This window comes from Apis mellifera, linkage group LG10, assembly GCF_003254395.2.
Source record: "Apis mellifera strain DH4 linkage group LG10, Amel_HAv3.1, whole genome shotgun sequence".
NCBI classification, from domain to species: Eukaryota; Metazoa; Arthropoda; class Insecta; order Hymenoptera; family Apidae; genus Apis; species Apis mellifera.
Window position 1 is genome coordinate 2,833,092 of NC_037647.1, and position 15,381 is coordinate 2,848,472.

The 15,381-nt window shown below is 24.1% G+C and overlaps 1 protein-coding gene across 2 annotated transcripts; it reads left to right on the forward strand.

Moving 5' to 3' along the window:
• The first annotated feature begins 13,034 nt into the window (after positions 1–13,034).
• On the forward strand, positions 13,035–15,114 carry LOC410241 (ras-related protein Rab-10). 2 transcript variants are annotated; one of them, XM_006559986.3, is made up of 5 exons: positions 13,035–13,552; positions 13,862–13,922; positions 13,979–14,117; positions 14,196–14,285; positions 14,360–15,114. In XM_006559986.3, the coding sequence occupies exons 1-5, from the start codon at positions 13,426–13,428 to the stop codon at positions 14,435–14,437; spliced, it is 495 nt and encodes a 164-aa protein (XP_006560049.1). In that variant the 5' UTR covers positions 13,035–13,425; the 3' UTR covers positions 14,438–15,114. The 2 variants fall into 2 exon arrangements, with proteins under 2 accessions (XP_006560049.1, XP_393723.2); XM_393723.7 differs by having other exon boundaries at positions 13,042–13,552; positions 14,356–15,114.
• The last annotated feature ends 267 nt before the right edge of the window (positions 15,115–15,381 follow it).

Sequence of the window (15,381 nt, forward strand, 5' to 3'; positions counted from 1 at the left end):
ATCAATGATTTATCAATTTTTATACTTTTATTGTTAATTTTTGGACTTCTCTTTTTATGTACATGTATTCATCATTTATATATTATAAAATTAAGTTCTCTTTATATGTTGCAATATATAGAAAAAGAATTAATTAACATTGTAATAGATAAATAATAAATAATCCATAGAAAAGGGAATATAATATCAAGTTTAATTAAACTGAAACATAAAAAAAGAAATATAATACATGAAGAATTTAACATAAATGTGATCCAAATCAAGATAATGATCTAAATCAAGTTAATGATCTAAATCAAAAACTATTAAATTTATCAAATCTAGAGTGTTAAATTCTTTTTTCATACTTTGCATTTATAATTATTTAGTTATTATGTTAAATTTCTTTTTATTTATCTTCTTTTCTTTTCTATTTCAATTAGTACTTATTCTAAATTCTTTTTTGATGTTTTAATTCTTTAAATTCTTTTTCAGTTTGATAATAAATAAATTCTTTTCCAATATTTCAATTATTTTTCATGTTTTAGTAATTAACTTATGTTATATTTTCTTTTTATATTTGTAAATATATTCATCATTTATATATTATAAAATTAAATTCTCTTTTATGTTGCAACATATAGAATAGGAATTTAACATTGTAATAGATAAATAATGAATAAATCATAAAAAGAAAATATATTATTAAAATTAATTAAACAAAATATAAGAAAAAGAATATAATAAAAAAGAATTTAAAACAAATATGATGTAAATCAAGATAATGATATATGATTATAATGATCTAAATAAATGATCTAAATCAAAATCAAGATAATGATCTAAATCAAAAATTATTAAAAATATCAAATCTAGAGTGTTAAATTCTTCTTTTATACTTTGCACGTTATATTTATTTAGTTATTATGTTAAATTTCTTTTTATTTATCTTCTTTTCTTTTCTATTTCAATTAGTATTTATTCTAAATTCTTTTTTGATATTTTAGTTCTTCTAGATTCTTTTTCACTTTGATAATAAATAAATTGTTTTCCAATATTTCAATTCTTTTTCATGTTTTAATAATTAACTTATGTTATATATTCTATTTTTATGTTTGTACATGTATTCATCATTTAAATATCATAAAATTAAATTCTCTTTTATATGTTGCAACATATAGAAAAGGAATTTAACATTGTAATAATAGAAGAAAGATAAGTAATAAATAATCCATAATAAGAGAATATAATATCATGTTTAATTAAACTAAAACATAAAAAAAAGAAATATAATATAAAAAGAATTTAACATAAATATGATCTAAATCAAGATAATGATCTACATAAAAAACAATTAAATTTATCAAATCTACAATATTAAATTCTACTTTTATATTTTACTTAGTTTAAGAATTTACTTAGTTACTATGTTAAAATTCTCCTTATTTATATTCTTTTCTTTTCTATTTCAATTAGTACTTATTTCTAAATTCTTTTTTAATGTCTTAGTTCTTTTAGATTCTTTTTTACTTTGATAATAAATAAATTGTTTTCCAATATTTCAATTCTTTTTCATGTTTTAATAATTAACTTATGTTATATATTCTCTTTTTATGTTTGTACATGTATTCATCATTTAAATATCATAAAATTAAATTCTCTTTTATATGTTGCAACATATAGAAAAGGAATTTAACATTGTAATAATAGAAGAAAGATTAATAATAAATAATCCATAAAAAGAGAATATAACATCAAGTTTAATTAAACTAAAACATAAAAAAAGAAATATAATATAAAAAGAATTTAACATAAATATGATCTATATAAATATAATCTAAATCAACTTAATGATCTAAATCAAAAACTATTAAATTTATCAAATCTAGAGTGTTAAATTCTTCTTTTATACTTTGCAGTTATATTTATTTAGTTATTATGTTAAATTTCTTTTTATTTATCTTCTTTTCTTTTCTATTTCAATTAGTATTTATTCTAAATTCTTTTTTGATGTTTTAGTTCTTTAAATTCTTTTTCACTTTGATAATAAATAAATTGTTTTCCAATATTTCAATTCTTTTTCATGTTTTAATAATTAACTAATGTTATATATTCTCTTTTTATGTTTGCACATGTATTCATTATTTATATATCATAAAATTAAATTCTCTTTTATATGCTGCAACATATAGAATAGGAATTTAACATTGTAATAGATAAATAATGAATAAATCATAAAAAGAAAATATAGTATTAAAATTAATTAAACAAAACATAAGGAAAAGAACATAATAAAAAAGAATTTAAAACAAATATGATATAAATGAAAATAATACGAAAGCAATTAAATTGATCAAATTTATAATGTTAAATTCTTCTTTTATATTTTTATAGTTATATTTAGTTAGTTATTATGTTAAATTTCTTCTTATTTATGTTTTTTTTTTTTCTATTTCAATTAGTACTTATTCTAAATTCTTTTTTGATGTTTTAGTTCTTTTTCACTTTGATAATAAATTCTTTTCCAATATTTCAATTATTTTTCATGTTTTAATAATTAACTTATGTTATATTCTCTTTTTATGTTTGTACATGTATTCATCATTTATATATTATAAAATTAAATTCTCTTTTATATGTTGCAACATATATAAAAGCAATTTAACATTATAATAGATAAATAATGAATAAACCATAAAAATAAAATATATTATCAAGTCTAATTAAATTAAAACATAAAAAAAGAAATATAATGTAAGAAGAATTTAACAAAAATATGAGATAATATAATGTCTAAATCATATTTTAATAATTAACTTAATTTAAATCAAGATAATGATCTAAATCAAAAACAATTAAATTTATCAAATCTACAATGTTAAATTCTACTTTTATATTTTGCTTAATTTACATTTATTTAATTATTATGTTAAATTTCTTCTTATTTATGTTTTTTTTTTTTTTCTATTTCAATTAGTACTTATTCTAAATTCTTTTTTGATGTTTTAGTTCTTTAAATTCTTTTTCACTTTGATAATAAATTGTTTTCCAATATTTCAATTATTTTTCATGTTTTTATAACTAACTTATGTTATATTCTTTTTTTATGTTTGTACATGTATTCATCATTTATATATTATAAAATTAAATTCCCTTTTATATGTTGCAACATATAGAAGAGGAATTTAACATTGTAATAGATAAATAATGAATAAATCATAAAAAGAAAATATGTTATTAAAATTAATTAAACAAAAACATAAGGAAAAGAACATAAAAAAAAACAATTTAAAACAAATATGATCTAAATCAAGATAATGCAATAACAATTAAATTTATCAAATAATTTATCAATAATGTTAAATTCTTCTTTTATATTTTGTAATTATATTTACTTAGTTAATATATTAAATTTCTTCTTATTTATGTTCTTTTTTTTTTTTTCTATTTCAATTAATATTTGTTCTAAATTCTTTTTTGATGTTTTAGTTCTTTTAGATTCTTTCTATCTTTGATAATAAATTCTTTTCCAATATTTCAATTCTTTTTCATGTTTTAATAATTAACTTATGTTTTATGTTATATTCTCTTTTTATGTTTGTATATGTATTCATTATTTATATATTATAAACTTAAATTCTCTTTTTTATGTTGCATCATATAGAGATGGAATTTAACATTGTAATAGATAAATAATGAATAAACCATAAAAAGAAAATATAATATCAAGTTTAATTAAATTACAATATAAAAGAAGATATATGATATGAAAAGAATTTAACACAAATATGATCTAAATCAAGATAATACAAAAACAATTAAATTTATCAAATTTATAATGTTAAATTCTTCTTTTATATGTTAAAGTTGGATTAATTTATTCCTAAGCTCTTTTTTGTTGTTTTAATTGTTTTAAATTTTTTTTAACTTTGAGAATAAATTCTCTTTCAATATTTCCATCCTTTTTCTCTTTTTGTAATAACTTTTATGTTATATTCTCTTTTTATGTTTGTATATGTATTTATCATTTATATATTACAAAATTAAATTCTTTTCTATGTTCTAATATATAGAAAAGAAATTTAACATTATCATATATAAATAATGAATAAAACATAAAAAGAAAATATAATATAGGAATTAATTATTATAAAAGAATTAATTACATTAAACAGAATTTCAACATAGTAGATGAATTAAAATCTCCATCTAAATCTTTCTCTTATTATAAAGAATATAAAGAAAATCTAAAGAAAATCTAAAAGAATATTAATTAAAGTTAATTAATTAATTAAAGAAGAAGAATTTAACAGAAATATTACTTAAATCAAGAAGAACGTTTAAACAAAACAATTGAGGTTAGCAAATTTACAATGTTAAATTTTGTTTTATATATGTTTTTTGTAATTTAATTAAGACTTGTGTTAAATTCTTCTTTAATATTCTAGATTTTTAGATTTAGATCTTTTTTAACTTTGAGAATTAATTCTTCTCTTATGTTTCAATTCCTTTTTATTTTATAATAGTTAAATAATTTTTGTGTTATTTGCTTTTTTTAATATTTTATTCATTAGTGACGTATTACAATGTTAAATGTTTTTCCTTTGGACATATTTTTTCAATTCAATAAATATATGTGTTAAATTTTATTTATATTTTGTAAATTTTTCATATTTATGTCTAACTTTTATATCTTTTTTTTATATATTTCAATTCTGTTCTGATTTTATTCATCTCAATATAAAATATCTTACTTGTGTTTCAATTTTATTCTGAATTTTAATGTCTTAAATTTATTTATTTTAAAATTAAATTAAATTCTTGTATTTTAATTATATTAAATTTATTATTATTTTTGTTATTGCTATATTGTGTTATGTTATGTTTTATAATTTTTTGATTTTTTTAATTTTTAGTTAATTTATTTAAGTTTATACAATTTATTTAAGTTTTTTTGGTAAATTTTTTTTTGTGTTTTATTTTTATTTAAAATTAATTAATCGATATATTAAATTCCTTCTTTATATTATTATCCGTGTTTCATTCAATTTAATTATTTTGTTAAACTAATAATTATATTAATAATTTTCGATATTTCTAATAAGTATATCTTTATTGGATTCTAATATTACAAGTAACAACAATTAATGTATGTTGTACGATATTTCAATTTTCCGCGCGGTTTTAGAACGAATAAGTATGTCCGATGTGCCAGCCAATCAAAACGTCGCTTAGTTCGAAACGCGAGACGAATCAGTGCGCATCATAGTGCGCATCGTAATGCGCATGGCGTTAGTCTACAGTTGAAAATCGTGACAAGAGGACGGATCGTCGCAAATTCGGATTACGCAGTAAGTTATTTTATTCTTATTATTACCAAATTTATCAATTATTGCTAATTTAGTTTTTTAAATAATCGACTCAGTGTAGTGACAACGAAATTAATTAGTGTTTTGTGTTTTTTTGTGCCTTTTCTTTCGATTGTTCATTTGGCGTCTATTGCGTCATTAGCGTCTCGGTATCGAATTATTTCGAGACAAAATTTGAATTGGTTTCTTTTAATATAATTTTAATTATATACATTTATTTTACGTTCTTGATCTTCATTTTTTTTATCATTTTAGTCGTATTAAAATAAAAGAAACTTTTTACGGTTCGTTCACGAATTCATTTCGCGAAATCGAATTATTCAAGTATAGCATATTTTTCCGAATGAATATACATATTGCGTGCAACGTCTCTCGTGTGTGTTTATTGTTTACTTTTTTTAGTCTATCGTTTATATTTTGCTCGAGGCTAGAAACATTCCTTATGATATTTGATCGTTTCCAAGAAATTGGATTTGTGTTCAAACATGTTTCGGCTTGTCGAATTGTCGATCGTATCCCCTCTCCATGTTGTTATTCGATGTGCGACATCGAAACGCAAAGAGACGTTATTCGTTGATTCGTCGTGACGATTAGAAGTTTTAAATTTTCTCGAGACGTGTGTTCTATTTAGTGCGTAATATAATTTACGTGAGTTTTTATTTGATTTGATACGTTAATCTAATTTCATACGTTTTATTCATTTATTTAGAAATTTTGATTTTTTTTTTTTTTGTACAGGTTTAATTGGTAACATCATGATACATCTTCGAAGGCGGGAAAAATTCCAATATGGCCACCATATGTGTTTCTTGATGACGTGGTAAAATTTTACATTTCGTATGTATAAATCTTTATTTTGTTTTATCGTATTATTAATGATTGTTGTTAAGCAATTCGTGTATAATATTCGTATAATATTCATATATAATAATCGTAATAAAATTACATTTAAAAGAAGTTAAAAGAAATATTTTCAAAGCAAATGCTCGCTAGAAAGAAGAAGATAAATATCAAAAAGATATTGCTTCTTTTTCTAGTCCTCATAACCCCTCTACTAATTTAATATTAATTTCAGAAAATATTTGTGACCGCGCGCAATGCGGTTAATAGAATCAGTGTTTGTTTCGTCATAGTATTTTTAATATTTTTTTAGAGCACAATAGGTCTGATTAAATTTAATTAGAATAATCAAACGCGAAGATAGAATCAGTGTTTGTTCGCCGATTAATTTATACGGTCGCGTTATTAGTTTCTTATTTTTATTTTTTCTTTTTACAAATGTTCGTTTTCGGTACAGAGTAAAGTCAGTGTTTCTTTCAAGAGAATACGGCGATCATCCATCACGCGAAGAGGTAAGAGGAATCGTTAGATTCTTATTTTTTAGATTTTAATATTTTATATCAGAATTTTATATATTTTTTTTTAATATTAAAATTTATTGAAAACTTAATTTTTTTATTAAAGTATTTATTTTATTAAAGTTTTCATTTTTTATTATTGCAAAATTTTAAATAACGAATATTATATTTGTAAGAAAAAGTTACATACAATATTTCACGTTTTATTACAGGTGCTGATGAATCTTTATGAAAGTTTTTCTTGGATTTTAATCTTAAAACATATTTGTGACCACGCGCAATGTGGTTAGTAAAATCAGTGTTTGCTTCGTAACAGTATTTTGAATATTTTTTAAAGCACAATAGCTTTAATTAAATTTAATTGTTATAATGGCACGCGAAATTAGAATCAGTGTTTGTTCGCCGAATTATAGAATATATACGAACGCGTTAATAGTTTTTTATTTTTATTTTTTTCTTATTTTAAATATTCGTTTCCGGTACAGGGTAGAGTCAGTGTTTTTCTCAAGAGAATAAGGTGATCATCCATCACGCGAAGAGGTAATTATCCTTTTTTCTATCAAAATTTTCATTTTTTTAAATAAAAATTAACTAGAATTTCAATATATATGATTATTGCAAATCTAATAGTTTAGTTAAGTTTCATTATATAGTTTCATTATATAATAGGCTCAGCTTATATTTCAATTATTTCAAATAATTAGAACTGTGTTTTAAATGATGATGTTTTGTCATAGATTCCTTCCTTCTCGATGACTTCTGGGCGACAACACATTGAAGGCATTCGTCGCATCATATGGTGAGTCGCATGCTTTTTGATTCCTCCGATCACTCAATCATGTCGTAGGATGAAAGATCCGAATCGACACGAGTGATTGGTTGTATACGTAGAATTTTGCACGAGCACAATGATCGCGGGTATTTATTCATAATACCCGTGAGTAGTAACAATTATTTTTTTTTGTGTTTTATTAGTTCAGGCTAGAGTCTTCTTGTGCTTCGCGTTTTTGATTAATAATGTTTAGTAATTTTTTAGTGCCAAAACATATAACAATTATTGTATTAGTATAATATATTTGTTATTAATTTGAATTTCTAAAATGAATTCTTGTAGAGAGTAACATTTCAAGTTATTTGATCAATTTGATTATTGTGATTTTTATATAATAATTTTATAACTTCAATATGAGTTGCAACATCTGTAGATAATAAAATTCAATTTTCTCCGTACAAATATGAATTAAATTTTATGCAAGAAGACATTTCGCGACAGGTAGATTTTAGAATCAGAGCAATAAATTTTGAATATTATTTTTGTGGCTTTGAAAATATGCTCTGATGAAGGAATCGCCTGAGGGTATTTCTATTAACATTTATGTTAAATTACAATGAATTCTTCTTTAAATTCAATATTAAAAATTTAATATGCTAAAATTTCAATAATTTATTCAATTAATAAAATAAAATATAAAGTAGAGTCACAAATAAATTGAAATATAATAAGATAATTTAAATTATAATGCAAAATCAAAGAATATTAGCTCGTTAGATACAAAATACAATATATTAATATCTTTTTAGCTGAGGATTTTCAGGTTTAACCCTTTCCATGTTCACTGCCAGGAACTCACTCACGTGCCCAGGTGTTACTTGAGTGAGGAAGAGGCAATGGGCATGATGACCTTAGTTCATAAGCTAATACAAATTTTTAGCGACTGATGATGTGTTAGTGTATCGTGCACGACGTATTTTCCACATTGTGTATGTGTGGTCAGGCTGTGGAATTGCGTCGTTTCAATTACTATTTCTTTCACCATTCAATTACAGTTTACAATCACATTTGCAATTAAATATTGCGAATAAGTAATAAATAGCAAGATTACTAATCTTTACTCTCAAATTATAATAATGGTACAATTTTGATTCACAATAAGAGTACTGTTTAGTCTTAACTAATATTTTAGAAAACATTATATATTCATAAATATTGAAAATTAAAATATAGATACACGTGTTTTTGAGATCACGTTTCACGCAATGATCATTAGCCATCGTCAGTCGATTTCAGGAAAATGGTACGTAAAGTTAGAGTGTGCGAGTAGTGTGCCAAGCCCGGGTGTCGGAGGCGTCCCGGGACGTTTTCCCTAGTGTAGGTTTTTGCGCCCGGGTGTTATGCGTGAGAATCGTGGAATGAATGTGTTGGTATGCCTGTTTTGCCATATTTTTTAAATATAGGGTTAGGTAGGATAGGTAGTATACTTCTGGTGTGTCTGTTAGATTATAAGTAGGTAGGGCTGGGCAGGTTGTCACAGTCTCTGATCGGGTAGGCGCGTTTTCGCGTGACAATCTGTTTCAGGAAATAAAATTTGAAAAATCGAGGGCGAAGCTGAGACGAATGGACGATAATGCCATTCTTCTCTGGCTTTGTTCATCGATTTTTCGAATTTCGCGGTCGCGATCGCGATTTGTTTTCGAAACGAACGTTGCGCTCGAGATTCTGTGCATGTATGGAGAACGTTCATTGCGATCGTTGGTCGTCCATGAGCACTTAGCTTTCGCGATTTAGTCCTTTTTTTCTTTTTTTTTTTTTTTCGATATTCGATTAGTGAATCTCGAGCCTAGATTTAAGTTTCAGCGGGCATTGCGCCCGAAGGAGGAAGACCGAAGAGGCCCGACAAACTGTCACGAAGAGGGCTGCAACGAATGGTTTCTCATTTTTTGGATCTTGTCTCGATCCAAAGAATGGGAAATCATTGTTACTACTTTGTCATTGTGCTCGTTTTAGTAATACGTAGTATATGTTGTATTGTTTTGGCCAATTTGCATGCTGGCCCATCGTTTATCCAGTCATCATGGGCAAGTCGCGATTTTGCATTAGTGTTGCGATTGATTAGTAACGGATTGAATTAGAGTTGCGATAAAATGATGGTCGCGTTTGCTATAGCGTTGCGTTGAAAAGAATATCGCGATTACTTTTAATTATTTTCATTATAAATTGGTCTATTTTTTATTTTTTCATTTTATTTTTTATATTACACTAAAATTTATTCTATTTAATATAATTATGATTTATGATATCGTAATATTTAAAGTAGTTTTTTTGATTTATAGAATAATAGTAAATTTTTTATTAAATTCATTTGAAGAATTAGTGTTGCGTTGATAAGTAATCGCGTTTTTTATAGTGTTGCGTTTATTTGCCCAAATTGCCCATATTTCTTCCACTTGGACTGTGGAAGTACGTTCCAGCTCCTGAATCACCTATTACAGCCAAAAGGGCTGTACAAAGGGTGATCGTACGACGGCAGTCTCTGACTATGGCTGCAATCTTCCGCTATTAGTGTTGCGTGTATAATAGAATATGAGTGCATAAATTAGTTTATTAGAGTTTAGTATATGTTTTCGCGAGTCTTTTATCTTTTTTTTTCTTTTTTTTCTTTTTTTACCGTTTTTTTGTTGATGAAGAATTGCATTGAAAATATATTAAAGCACTCTTCGCGTTTTCTTTTGAGATTTTCAGTATATTAGTGTTGCGAAATGAAAAAAAATTCCACTCACGGATTGTTCGGGTTTATATTGAGTGGATAATTATTTTGGTAACCCTTCTAGTTACCTTTTCGTCGTTTTTCTCATTTCAGCACCTCCTTATTAAGAGCGTTTGTTATTAAAAATATTTTTAATTATTAATTATTAATGTTATTAAAAATATTTTTAATTATTAAAAATATCGTTCAAAAATGTATTTTGTTTCTTATCTTTCATTTAAAATCATGAATTGCTTAACAACATTTTGATAATTTGATTTTTTTTTCAATTAATATTTCTTTTCTTACATGTAAATTATTTTTTAATTACTAATCTAATAATTAAATTGAGTTTGTTACAGGTATGGATTGAAGAAAATAAATAAGAAAAACTAGATGATAGACACGAAATGATGTGTGATCCTCATTTGTTAGAAACTTATTACCTTTGTTATTAAATTTTTACTAATTCTATTGTATAATCTGTTTCAGGAATTTTCCTCAGCTTTCAATGGAATGGATTACATCTCATCATCCGATAAATAGTCTAATTTTCATATTAGATAGGTTATAGTAGATTGTTCTTTTTGATAGATAGATGGGATTTATAAACGATGTTCTGTTCTTCTTATATATATTAAAAAAGGCAGTCTCGCCTTCCCTACTCTGATTCGTTTTCCAAACCTATATTTCCTATTTTTTTCAAGGCAATGCCTTAACCTTAATTTCCTTCTCACTATAAACAAGTACATGATACTTGATAGTGATTTTGTTCACTAATCATCATTGATATATCTTAATTTGTACTTTCCTCTTGCCACATGTGGTTTATGTCGTAAATTTTTTTGAAAATTGTGTATCATCAGTGTGAATGATGAATGTGGATATGAAGAGAATTTGTTATATTTTCAATAAGCAAAGCATATAACAAACAAAATGTTGAATTAATTTCTATCGATAAGGAAATATGAAAAGAATTTTTAGAATAAGTAAAATATTAATGTTATTGTTTTAAATTTATTTCAGGATTTTTTGCAGAAGCATTTTTAGAAGATTATGATTCAAGAAAATGGATTTAGAATTAAATGCATGCACAGCTAAAGGTATTAATAAATAAAGTAGTGTATTGTAAAAAAGTATATAATAAAATATAAATAAGTAGATGAGTTAAAATGGTGTGTAGTGCTTTCTGGGGAGCTTATTTTGCCTTTTTTGCTTATTTTGCTTATTTTGCTTATTTTGCTTATTTTCTTTACTTTTTTCTTTCTTTTTTTTTTCTTTTTTTCTTAAGCTTTTTACTATCAATCATTTTTCATTTTCATATCGATGGAAGTGTAAAATATTGATAGAAATCTCTTAATTTTAATTTTATTTTTAGGTTTAGTCTTCCGCGTCGGTTTTCTTTACAGCTCCTTTTGGTATTCGTGTTGCACAACGATCAAAAGTTTGAACGTTTTGCAAACATATATCATATAAAGGAGAATTGTGAATAAATAAATTTTCGTGCAAAAGGAGGGTGGATGGGACGTCGTGGTCAGGGTGGGTCTCCAATTCGCAGCAACCTCCAAGCGGTGAGACCTGGAAATCATATTATTTAATATACAATATATAATTATATCATCGTATAGTTAATTTATCCATAATATAATTATATATTTTATAAGAAATAATATGAGCTAATTGGCTGCGATCGCGATTATATTTTTCATGGATACTTTTTTTTATTTTTTAAAGTGATAAATAATATTCTCGTTTTAAACTTTAAAATTATAAAGTGTAAGATTTTTTTTTCTTTTTATCTTTGTGTGATAATATTGTGTATGTAGTTAGGATGTATTATGTTAGATGGCGTATCTCCTTTTTTTTTTAGTGGTATTTCAGATATCTCCTTAAAAAAATATTTTTTTAAAAACATTACAAAAATAGCAATAATACTTAATTCTGATTCTATTTTATCCAGTTTTAGAGAATAATTTTTTTTTATGATTCAATTATTTTAGTTTTTAATTTTTACTAATATAAAATATAATTTTATTTTTCTTTTTTATGATGTTTCTTATAAAAATATTTATAAATATTTCTTAATATAAATTTTATTTTTAAATTTAATTTTATGTATCATTTTTTTTTACTTTTTTTGTAATAACATTTTTAATTTATTGATTGTCGAATAAGTAGAATTTTCTTTTATCTTTAATATTTTTTTTTAATAATGTTTCAGCATATTACCGCTTCAGCATGGCAGTCAGTTAATAAATATGTCTCTAAATTATTGTATAATTTGTGATCTATGGTTATAATCTTTTGTTGTACTGAATCGATAATGTAGTGTATGATAGAAAAATGATAAAGAAATTATTTGATTTTCAAATTCTCATAACCAAAAAGTGCATTGAATAAGAAATCTACATTATAATTTGTCTGTGGTATTACTACCCTTTAGAATCGTATTTGAATATGTATTAAGTTATGCTATATAAAATACAAATAATTTTTACTTTTATATTTATGCACCATATATAATATTACAAATACTTAAAAATATAGTAAAACATTTTAATTATAAATAATATATTTTATCATTAACTTTTAATATGTTAATGACCGTGTTGTTTTACTAATCTTATATCTCAAATATAAAAAAGAATATGTACATTTTATAATATTAGTAATATTTTAATAAGCATTAATACAAAACAAATAATATAGAATCGTATGTAAATGTTAATAATACAAATCCATAAAATAAGCAATAATTTTATACATTTATCCCGCTATTTATCCGGATGATTTAAAATTATTTTTGCAGTGGTGGTGACCTCCTGTGGTAGATAGAATATTCGCAATTGAAGACTTTTGTGATTACCGCTAATTACAATGAAGATGCGGTCATATTAGTAAATGTTATTTGATCTATTCAGTCTTATGATCGAACGCAAAGTGCAAAGTTACCCTGATGCTTCTGCGTGTTGCTCTGTTGTGTGACGTCGTATTGTCTTTTAATAGTCAGCCCCTGTGACCGGTTTTTCCGTCGTTAACGAGACACTGAGACGCGCCCTCGTCCGACCTTGAAACCTATAATCGTTCATAGCGTTCGATGTTTGAAATATTATCTGGAAAACTGTTAATTGTGCTCTACGGATTTGAATCTTTTTTGTTTTCTTCGGCGCCTCGTTAACGCAGAGCAACAGTGAAATGGCGAAAAAGACATACGATCTGTTGTTCAAGTTATTGCTAATTGGTGATTCCGGAGTTGGCAAAACTTGTATATTGTTTAGATTTTCTGATGATGCTTTTTCAACAACATTTATTTCTACCATAGGTAGGAGAACCGTTATGAATAATAATTATTCATACATTTCTTAAATCAAACCGTTATTTTATAAATTCTTTTCATTATAGTAGGTTATGCTACTAAGACAAAAATATGATATTGTAAATTGAAAATAAATGAATAATTGAATATTGAAATATAATTATTTTTTTATTTTGTTAAGTATATAAAAGAATTTATATTTCTAAAACAATTGTTTGACAATATTGTTGTCAAAATTGATTGTTTTATATAAATAAATGTTAATATATTGTGAAGTATGTTGCATAAATAAACAATATACTTTTTGTTACTTAGGTATTGATTTTAAAATCAAGACAGTGGAATTAAGAGGAAAGAAAATCAAGTTACAAATATGGTAAGTTATAGATATATTAAAATTTGTTAAACAATCTTTAATGTATGTATTTTCAGGGATACAGCTGGTCAAGAAAGATTTCATACTATTACTACCTCATATTACAGAGGTGCAATGGGTATTATGCTTGTTTATGATATTACTAATGAAAAAACATTTGAAAATATTGTTAAATGGTTAAGAAATATTGATGAAGTAAGTATTGTAATAAATTTTTTATTACATATAATAGATAATAATAGATTATTTACATTTTTAAAATTATCATTTTAGCATGCAAACGAAGATGTGGAAAAAATGATATTGGGAAACAAAAGTGATATGGAAGACAAACGTGTTGTTAGCACAGAAAGAGGAGAGGCGGTAAAGTAGTACTTATTTAAATTATATATAAGTTATAAATATCACAAAGTAAATTAATATTTTCTTTTAGATAGCAAGAGAGCATGGAATTAGATTTATGGAAACATCTGCAAAAGCAAATATTAACATTGATCGTGCATTTAGTGAATTAGCTGAAGCAATATTGGAAAAAACTCATGGAAAAGAACCACAAGATGCTCCTGATAGAGTAACAGTTGATCGAAGGGTGGAAAGAAATTCTAATCGGTGCTGCTAATCTTATATTATTTATTTTAATGGCGCATAATATAATATATATCAGCTCGTGCCACTCAAAATAGATTTGTGGATAGATTTAGAGCATAATTTAAAGCATAATAGTATAATTAAACTCTTCACAACACTGCCTAATTCAAATTCGATTGAAGTTATTTGATGAAATTTCTAATAAAAATATATTTAAATTTAATTCAAAGTATAAAACAAAAAAGATAATTCTAATTTGAAAGTGAAGTTTTTTAATTATACCTGGATTTTTTTTAAAAGGGTGGGTTATAAATGCTGTTTGTCACATATATGATTGTACTTATAAATGTGTCTATTGCATGTATACCAAGCATTAAAGCTCTATCATAATTTTTATAATGAAAAAAAAAATCAATAATATATATTTCTGATAGAGCTTTATTTTCCATGTAAAATTCCATGCATTGTTCCACGAACAAAGTCAACTAGGAATTTGTTTGTTATGAGGCTGCAATTTGTTACCATAATGAGAAAAGTGAGAATGAATGTGGACGTCTTTTGATCTTAAAAAAACTTAAGTGAATATTGAATGCTTTTTCATACGGTCATTGCACTATATATGCTTATTTACATCTTAAGTTGAATTTTGAAAGCTTAAAAGTCAAGAGCTTTTATCCTATTTGTGTAAGACTAATTTACTACAAATATAAATATTCACGATTTCGAAATAAATGTTTTTATTTCCCTTTGCAATAAATATAAATTATAATAACAGATAGTGAATAAGGAAAGTGATTTTATCATTATATATCATTACATAAAGAAATAATTATTGATAATAATTATATATACATGTAATATTATTACTTAC

Bases quoted from the DNA above. Each gene is read 5' to 3' on its own strand.
- LOC410241 (XM_393723.7), top strand. From the start codon at position 13,426: ATGGCGAAAAAGACATACGATCTGTTGTTCAAGTTATTGCTAATTGGT. The intron at 13,923-13,978 runs GTAAGTTATAGA...ATGTATTTTCAG, and splicing joins AAAATCAAGTTACAAATATG to GGATACAGCTGGTCAAGAAA. The intron at 14,286-14,355 runs GTAAAGTAGTAC...ATTTTCTTTTAG, and splicing joins GCACAGAAAGAGGAGAGGCG to ATAGCAAGAGAGCATGGAAT.